This window comes from Oryza sativa, chromosome 10, assembly GCF_034140825.1.
Source record: "Oryza sativa Japonica Group chromosome 10, ASM3414082v1".
In the NCBI taxonomy this organism is placed as follows: Eukaryota; Viridiplantae; Streptophyta; class Magnoliopsida; order Poales; family Poaceae; genus Oryza; species Oryza sativa.
This window is the reverse complement of record NC_089044.1, coordinates 5,586,479-5,596,242: the sequence shown is the minus strand read 5'-3', so window position 1 is coordinate 5,596,242 and position 9,764 is coordinate 5,586,479. Positions and strand designations below refer to the sequence as shown.

Here is a 9,764-nt window from a genome sequence, read left to right as displayed (position 1 = left end):
CGTCTATAACACTAAATTATTCTAATCATATTAACATTAAATATATTTAAATAATATATATGTTTACTTTATGTTGAAAATATTACGAATGTTCTAATTTGCCAACATCATATAAGTACAATTCAACGTTTGGTAGTTTAATAATCCAACACACGTAGCAAGAGCTTGTGGCGCTACATACTGAAAATTTTATAGAAAATTCGTCACTGCTCACTGAAATTGACTAGCTTTCATTCTGTTATAAATAGAGGGCCAACTGTAAGAGCAGAGGCAAAGGCTAGAAGGCATAGCTCTAGACACACTTAGGCCCTGTTTGGCACAGCTCCAGCTCCAGCTCCACCCCTCCTAGAGCTGGAGCTCAGTCAAACAGTTTCAGCTCCACCAAAACTGGGAGTGGAGTTGGGTGGAGCTCTCTCACAAAATGTACTAGAGTTGTGGAGCTGGGTTTAGGCAGCTCCACAACTCCACTCCAAATTCAACTCCTAGAGTTATATTTAGGAGTTGGAGTTATACCAAACAGGCCCTTATATTTAGACTTCTGAGAGGTTAGCAGCTTGGCAAAGAGTTTAGATGGGCCATCTCAACACCATGTTACCTTTGCTTTCATTTGTGTTATTGGGGATAGCTCAAGTCAAGAGAAGCTTTGTGTTACACGGTGTCACCTGCTTGATAGTAACTCTCCGTGTCATTGTTTTTATATCGACATGTTTGAAGTCTTCTCTTTTGACACCGGGTGGCAAGATAGCACTGCCTGGATTGAGTAAATAACAGTAAATCCATTAGTCCAATGCCAAATATAATAAAATGTTTTACTCACTCCATTTTATTTTATATGTTTTCACTAATCGCATTTTTTAAATTGACCAAATTTACAGATAAATTTATTAGCAACGTCTATAATACTAAATTAGTCTAATCATATTAGCATTGAATATATTTGAATAATATATATGTTTGTATTATGTTGAAAATTTTAGTGTTTTCTATATATAAACTTGATTAAATTTAAACAAATATAACTTAAAAAATTGAAATATCTTATAATATAAAACGAAGAGGGTAGACATTAACATATTTTTGTCCCAAGAAATGCAGTGACTCATCCTTCTTTCCAACCACTACATGTACTAATTTGCCAACAGCATATAAGTACAATTCAACGTTCGGTAGTTTGAATAATCCAATACACGTAGCAAGAGCTTGTGGCGCCACATACTGTATAAACACCTTCCCCACCTCAATATTGAAAATTTTATAGAAAATTTCGTCACTACCCACTGAAATTGACTAGCTTTCATTCTGTTATAAATAGAGGGCCAACTGTAAGAGCAGAGGCAAAGGCTGAAAGGCATAGCTCTAGACACACTTATATTTAAACTTCTGAGAGGGTAGCAGCTTGGCAGAGTTTAGATGGGCCACCTCAACACCATGTTACCTTTGCTTTCATTCGTGTTATTGGGGATAGCTCAAGTCAAGAGAAGCTTTGCACTCAGTCCAGTCCTCTCCTATGGCCATCTCATCACCCCATATCCAGAGGGTATGACCAGACGGTTGGAGAAAAGGTTCCTACTGGATCATGGTACCAATCCAAGTCCTTCTAATGCATCCCTACCCTCCACTTCTACACTCGCTCGCTGTCCAAAGAGATGCGGCAAATTGAGCTTCGATTATCCCTTTGGCATAGGACAAGGTTGTTTCCGCCATGTCGATTTCAGTCTCACATGCGACATGGCCACTCAGCCTCCTAAACTCTTCCTGAACAATGGATCGACAGAGGTTCTTGGTGATATTGGGGTAGATGGTCTGAATATCTATTTTATCCACTTCAACTTAATTCCGATCACCTCCACCCATGTCATCCCTATAAATTCCGGTGGTGATGTCTACAACTTTTCATGGAAAAATCCAGGGGATTCTTTTACCTTTGCACGACAGGGCATGACATTTGTTGTCACCAGCTGTGACTTGGATGTATACATGGTAGATCAAGAAAAAAGCACACCTATTTTGCTTGGCACTATCGCTTGTCCCAGCAAAGAGATTGCTGAGATGGTATACAGACAGGATTCTGAAGGCCCTGGTTGGTACACTATAGATTCACTACCAGCTCGGACAGTTCAGTTACAGTTTGTTCGTCACAAGACCGGTAATACCCAAAAGTACTTTAATCTAACCATGTTGTGGGATAGAATCAACATTACTGTGAAGGCCAACCTTGCTTGGAATATTGTGGACCAAACAAGATGCTTGAATAACATGGAGGATGACAGGAAGAACCATGCTTGTATCAGCAATCACAGTTCATGTGTCTCCTCGCAGTATATTGATGTTGGCTATGCATGCCGGTGCAATGATGGCTACGTTGGAAATCCCTATATTATGGATGGCTGCAAACTCGATGACGGTAATTTCTTCATCATAGCTTTTTTTTTTTAATGTTGTATCATATAGTACCTGCAAAAGTCCAAAATCAGTGCCTTTATACTCAAAACTAAGTTACGCAAAAATAGTTTTAGTATATCATTTTTATACAACCCTACGGATATAACACTTCTTCTACATGCTAACTCACTTGACTTCTTGATAACTCAATGCTATAAACCTATATATTTAGCACTAAATAAAAATTATCAAGAAAAAAAATACAAATTTAGATTTAGCACAAAATTGTTTCATGCACAAAGCAACAGGTTTATTCTATAATATCACAAAGCTAAGAGGGTCAACTACTAAGAGAGGTATCTGCCCCATGATTAATTAAGGCTCTATTTGGTAGTACAACTTAAACTCCAAGAGAGAATTGGATATCATTAGCTTCAAGAAATCTAGCTTGGAGCTTGAGTTATGGCTGGATTAGAGTTTTTAGGTTGAGATGACTTGTTCACATTTGAGACTAGTTTTAGAAGATCAAACTGCTTTACTTTAGGTTACAAACAAGATTTTCTCCAACAACGTCTTGTTGTTGGAGGCATAGCAAATAAAACATGCCACTATGGTTGAAGTTGGAGAAAAAAACTATGAATATTTTGATATATAAATATATATATATATATAAATATATATATATATAAATATATATATATATATATATATGCTTGGTACAATCTCAAGAATTATGGTATTAGTACAGTTAACAGAACCACATCTAGTTTATAGCTACTCTCTCCATTTTATATTATAAGCCGTTTGACTTTTTCTTAGTCAAAATTATTTAGGTTTGACCACGTTTATAGAAAAAATTAGCAACATCTACTACACTAAATTAGTTTCATTAAATTGAACATTGAATATATTTTGATAATATGTTTGTTTTGTATAAAAAATATTAGTATATCTTTGTATAAACTTGGTCAAATTTTAAGAAGTTTGACTAAGAAAAAAGTCTAATGACTGAGTAGTTGTTTCTTTTATGTGGGATATGTTTCTGCAAATTTTTTCTTTCAAATTTTATACTACATAGCAGATTTTTATGGGGTAGAGGTATTACCCACTTGCATCCCTACTAGTGGGCTATTTTAAGTGGAATGATCGTAGCAGTTGGCTGATGGATTCCATATGTAAGGCCCGGTTTATATGGCAAAATTTTTTTGTTTTGGGGTGTCACATTGGATATACGGACACATATTTGAAGTATTAAACGTTTTCTAATAACAAAACAAATTATATATTCCGCCACAAAACTGCGAGACGAATTTATTAAGTCTAATTAATCCGTCATTAACAAATATTTACTGTAGCACCACATTGTCAAACATGGCGCAATTAGGCTTAAAAATCCGTCTCACAGTTTACATGCAAACTGTGTAATTGTTTTTTTATATTTAATACTCCATACATGCGTCCAAACATTTGATGTGATGGGTGAAAAGTTTTTTGTTTTAGGAAGTAAACAGGCCCAAAGAATTGCTAAACTTGTTAAAAGTGTAGTCAAATGATACTCTAGTGCCACAGTTGTTACATAAATTTGTTAAATGTGGATTCCATATTTATAAGAATAGCTAAATTGGGTTTCATTAAACTTACTATTTTTCCACTATCTCCCGGATCGAAGTCTTACCATTTGATGCATTTTTCTTCAATTTAGCTTAGCCGGTGTTTTACTTGCAAAAAAATATATTTTGTGGGCAGTGATACTAGTGTCCGCACTACAGGAGAACTCATCTTTTATCCAATGCCGCAAACTACAATTACACCGGATGTAGTAAGAACTGTTACTAAAATCACTTTATTACCAGTTCTAAAAGCCCAAGTCCTCAAAAATATCTTTAGTTTGCTAAAGATACATTTTTAGTACCGGCTGGTATTACGAACCGGGACTAAAGATATTTTTTTTTAAACATGCCTCTAGGGTTAGTTTAAAAAGAATGTATCTCTATCCAAGTCAAATTTGTATAGTAGGTGGAATGGTAATACTTATGAGGGTTGAGGTTAGAGATTTTGAGTTCAAATCCCATATCTTCACATATTTTTTGATTTTACCGGAACTAAAAATTAAGAACTTTAGTCACGATTTCTTTGTCTCAGTTGCTACAATCGAAATTAATAGGGGCTGAGAAGTGGTACCAAATATCATCTCTCCTAGTGCCAGATACAACATATGGGATTCGAACCCAAAACCTCTCTCCACGTATACATTTCTTACTTTGTTTCATACAGGGCACTTGTGTAAAAAGCATCTGATATTCTTTTGACTCTTTAATTTGGTCCAAAATTTTTAATGCATATTTGACACTATGGATGATTTCAAATGAAAAAGTTATCGACTGTAAATTAGGTCATAGATTTCGTCAAGCTCTACAGCGTACTTTATTATATTATATGTGCACGTCTAGTAGATATTCTCCAAATTGACTTGAGCATATCTAATGCATACTCAGGTATATAAACAATCTCAAATATTAAAGTTGACAAGTACGTACAAAGTTTGTTGATACAATATTGATAATAAAATGTGTTTTGATCCAGCTTCATGTCTAGTTAATAATCTTTTAAAACAAGAACCATTATTTAAGTATGCCTGTTCCTGACTTCCTATCCCTGCCGGTTCATAGGATTACATTGTTGATTCTAAAAGAACCGGTAGTGATGGGACGGTTTGGAAGGCCATTTCTACAATAGCGTGTCAGGTATAATATGACATAAATTAGTAATCCCTTCATCCCAAAATATAAGCAATTTTAGAATAGTGATAAATCAAATATTTTTAACTTTGACTATTAATAGAAAAAAATCAAACATGTAAAAATGATATTACTAGTGGATTTATCATTAAATAAACTATCATAATATGTAACTTGTTTATTTAAAACATCATTTTTTTAAAAAAAATATTGTTGGTCAAAGTATCATCTCAAAGACGGTGTTGAAGTCTAAAATTACTTATTTTTTTTTTAAATTGAGCGAGGATTTGTTTGCTTTCTATTTGCAACTATGAAGGCCATGTTTAGTTCCCACGCAAAAACTTTTCACCCTGTCAAATCTAATGTTTAGACAGATGTATGGAGTATTAAATATAGACAAAAAAAACTAATTACATAGATTGTGTGTAAATTGCGAGACGAATCTTTTAAACCTAATTGCTCTATGATTTGACAATGTGGTACTACAGTAAACATTTGCTAATGATGGATTAATTAGGCTTAATAAATTTGTCTCGCAGTTTACACGTGGAATCTGTAATTTGTTTTGTTATTAGTTTACATTTAATACTTAAATGTGTGTTCGTATATCCAGTATAACACGCCAAAACTTTTCACCCCTGAAACTAAACATTGCCGAAATTATTTGCTTGTATCGACTGTTATATGGTCTCGGATAATTTAAATTTTGTTCATGTAACTCGCAGGTTATAACCCAAGACCACAAAAACATAATTGCTCTCGACAATGTGGAACAATCGTTGTCCCATTTCCTTTTGGCCTTGAAGAGGGTTGTGCCGCCAGGGAAGTGTTTCAGCTCTCGTGCCTAGGCAAGCCAAATTCTGTGCTGCAGTACAATGACTTCATCGGTGTTCAGTATATAAATGTCAGTGAGGGGCTTGTTGGCATTAAATACAACTCATCTTTCGTGGAGATCTTATTCAATATGTTTTCGCAATTCAGATTTTCATCTCAAGGAGTAGTATCCAACATATTTGGTAAAGGGCCTAACCTGTATGTGGATCCAACGGAATCAGCCTCGGTGCAGTGGGCAGTTGCCAATCTGACCTGCCAACAGGCGCAGCAAAACACTTCGACATATGCTTGTGTAAGTACCAATAGCTCCTGCTCCAGGGTCATCAGCACCATGCAAGGTTATGTTGGCTACAGGTGTACTTGTTTGCCTGGTTATGATGGAAATCCATATATCCCAGATGGGTGTAAAGGTAATTATCTCTTTGACCAACTTAGAATTCAACCAGATGGGATACATATATATATATACTATATCCTCTTATAGTTTTCTGGTGTGGAATTCTGTCTTGTACAAATATGAAGTCTCTAATTTTAATGTTTCAAATATTTTTATTGAATAAACATTTACTGAATAGTTATTTGATCAGTTATTGTTACACTATACATTGACATGCTGAGATATGGTTGCAGATATTGACGAATGCCTACAAACACCACGGATTTGCAAGGAACTTTGCCACAATACTGAAGGAAACTACAGCTGCACCATGTGCCCTGATCATACAGAGTATGACGTTATAAGAATGCAGTGCACTCCAAGAAGAAACCAAAGTCTCTTGTTAGGTAGTCTCATAATAATCAATTCCACACTGACAAAAGGGTGTATGAAGATATTACAAATGCGATGTTATCATTGTAGGTATTATAATTGGCCTTACCATTGGATTTGGTGTGTTGATTCTTAGCTCGATTGTAATAGCTATCATTAGAAGATGGAAAAGAGATGTCCATAAAAAAATACGGAGAAAATATTTCCAAAAGAACCAAGGCCTCCTCCTAGAACAATTGATATCATCAGATGAAAGTGCTAGTGAGAAGACAAAGATTTTCTCCATAGAAGAGCTAAAAAGGGCAACAAATAACTTTGATTCCACACGTATCCTAGGGCATGGAGGACATGGCACTATCTACAAAGGTATCTTATCAAACCAACATGTGGTAGCCATAAAAAAAGCCAAAGTCATAAAGGAAGGTGAGATCAACGATTTCATCAACGAGGTTGCCATACTTTCTCTAATAAATCACAGAAATATTGTTAAACTCTTTGGATGTTGTCTTGAAACTGAGGTCCCCTTATTAGTCTATGACTTTATCCCAAACGGTTCATTATTTGAACTTCTTCATCATGATTCAAGTAGCACATTCCCATTGTCATGGGGCGACCGCTTAAGGATTGCAGCAGAGGCCGCAGGAGCTCTATGCTATCTACATTCTGCAGCATCTATATCGATCTTCCACCGTGATGTGAAGTCCTCTAATATACTGTTGGATGCAAATTATACCGCTAAAGTTTCGGATTTCGGCGCTTCAAGATCTGTTCCAGTTGACCAAAGCCATGTTGTTACAAATGTACAGGGCACGTTCGGTTACTTGGATCCAGAATATTACCAAACCGGGCAGCTAAATGAGAAGAGTGATGTCTACAGCTTTGGTGTGGTACTCTTGGAGCTTCTTCTAAGAATGCAACCTATTTTTACAACAATGTCAGGGATGAAACAAAATTTGTGTACTTACTTCCTTTCGGAGATTAAGACCAGACCAATTATAGATTTGGTAGATCCTCCGGTTCTTGACAAGGCAAATGAAGAAGATATTAGACAAGTTGCCTCCCTTGCTGAGATGTGCATAAAGCTAAAAGGTGAAGAAAGGCCTACAATGAGGCAAGTAGAGATAACACTGCAGCTTTTACGAACAGAAAAGATGACCCCATCACATGTTAGTCCAGACAGAAACCAAGAGATAGAATCACTACTGACTCAAGGAGCCATTGACCAAGTGATTCATGCTTTAGTAAATGTTGACAGAGCTAATGTAGCATCTCAACGCTCTCAAACCTCATGCTATAGCTTGGAGAAAGAATTCTTGTCATCTGCTAGCCTACCACGGTAGAAGTGTTTATCCTTTGTCCCTTGTGTTTGGCGTTCTTTGTACTTAAAACATTTCCTGTGTTCATAGCACAAATTTACATACATGTGTACCGTTTATATTGTAATGTTTGTATATGGTAGTTGTACTCGGTTCAGTATAAACCACATCTTAATGTATGGACTCAAGAATGTTTATTGCATAATATTAATTTAGAGGATTAAGTTAGTTATATTTTTAGACGGTGAAGTGGCGGTGCTTCAGCTCTGTGGAAAACATGCTGGTGCTAGTCTTGTTATATTATTTTTTACAAAACCAATCTACTGATATTGCTCCAGCTGCTTCCAGATCACATGGCCCAGCCGGTTCTAGTGAGAAGGAGATGAAAATACTGTAAAACACCAAATATTTAAAATGCCAATATAACTATTTCCTCCAAGCTTCTTCTTTCCCTTCAAGCACCTGTTTGGACGAGATTCTAGCAGCTACAACTTCTCCTAGAATCAGAATCTTCCCAAATAGTCTAGCTTTTGTCCAGATTCTAAAAAGTTGTAGTCGTAAAATCTAAAAAATGAACTAGAAACCGAAAATTTGAAAACCTAGTTTCTCCAGATTCTCAGAGGATAGCTACAACCAGCTTTCTTGGAATCATAAGGTCCTTCAAATAGGCTCTCAATCTCTCAAATTTTTACCTGATTCCTAATGCATCTTAGTGAAAGCCTCCTTCTGCTATAGTGCTATAAGCCTAGCACTTGCTCTGCATAGGACTCGTTTTGGGTGTCAGGGCATAACATTTTACAGTCTATAAGAGAACAGTGCAGCTTCAGTAGAAATGTCACCACCTCAAAAGCCAAAAAAGCATAGGAAAGATGATAAATCTACCATTTTGGGTTTTGGTAGCACAATTATTGTAGCTACCATTGAATACTTTGTGACACTGAAGAATTTCTTTGTGGCTAACTGGTTTACTTTACTTACAAAAGTGAACCAGCTTTTGTGTCTCATACAATGAAACCAAACAGATGTTAGGAAACAAAGCAACTCACACGAATACAGGCTACACTAGGCAACGGGGAAGAAACACAAACACAGGCAAACACACATGAGAGCTTTGTGGCACCGAAACAACTTGTGCCTTTTTCTCTTTTTCTTCTCATAAACACAAGCTAGTTATAGATATATATACTCCGTATATAGAAACACATGTAGTCACGAGCTGGTTAGCACGTGTTCCACTAACTACATTCTCAGCCAGTATACCCGGTAACTAACCACTAACTAAACCTCTAAGCTAATGCATATTCACACAACTCAGTCTCCGATCAGTGCATGCATGCAAACTGACCATTTCCTACTCCTAAACTTGTGCTCTTACCTCCTGGCTGTTTATTGGCGCACTACTCACTAAGCCACGCAGCACCAACGTACACAGCTAGCTCTCCACGCCATGCAACACACACGTATGCATCTAGATAAACATGCTGATATTAAAAAAACAACAGATTCGTGTGCAGCATTACAGAGGTAATCAAGATTAATTTATAATAACAGATTCGTGTCCAGACTACTGGAGAAACCATCTTTCGTCGGTCGTCCAAAAACCACAATAGTCCCGGTTCGAATAGGAACCGGGACTAAAAATGTTTGACCAACCGGGACTAAAGATCATTTTTAGTCCCGGTTCAAAGAAGTTACCAAATCTAGTTAGGCCCCAATTAACTTTAG

The 9,764-nt window shown here is 36.4% G+C and overlaps 1 protein-coding gene across 1 annotated transcript; it reads left to right on the top strand.

Moving 5' to 3' along the window:
• Positions 1 to 2,175: 2,175 nt before the first annotated feature.
• LOC9269355 (putative wall-associated receptor kinase-like 16) lies at positions 2,176 to 8,063 on the top strand. The gene is made up of 4 exons (XM_066304499.1): positions 2,176 to 2,404; positions 5,846 to 6,364; positions 6,585 to 6,609; positions 6,812 to 8,063. Exons 1-4 carry the CDS (start codon positions 2,176 to 2,178, stop codon positions 8,061 to 8,063), a joined length of 2,025 nt encoding a protein of 674 aa, XP_066160596.1.
• The last annotated feature ends 1,701 nt before the right edge of the window (positions 8,064 to 9,764 follow it).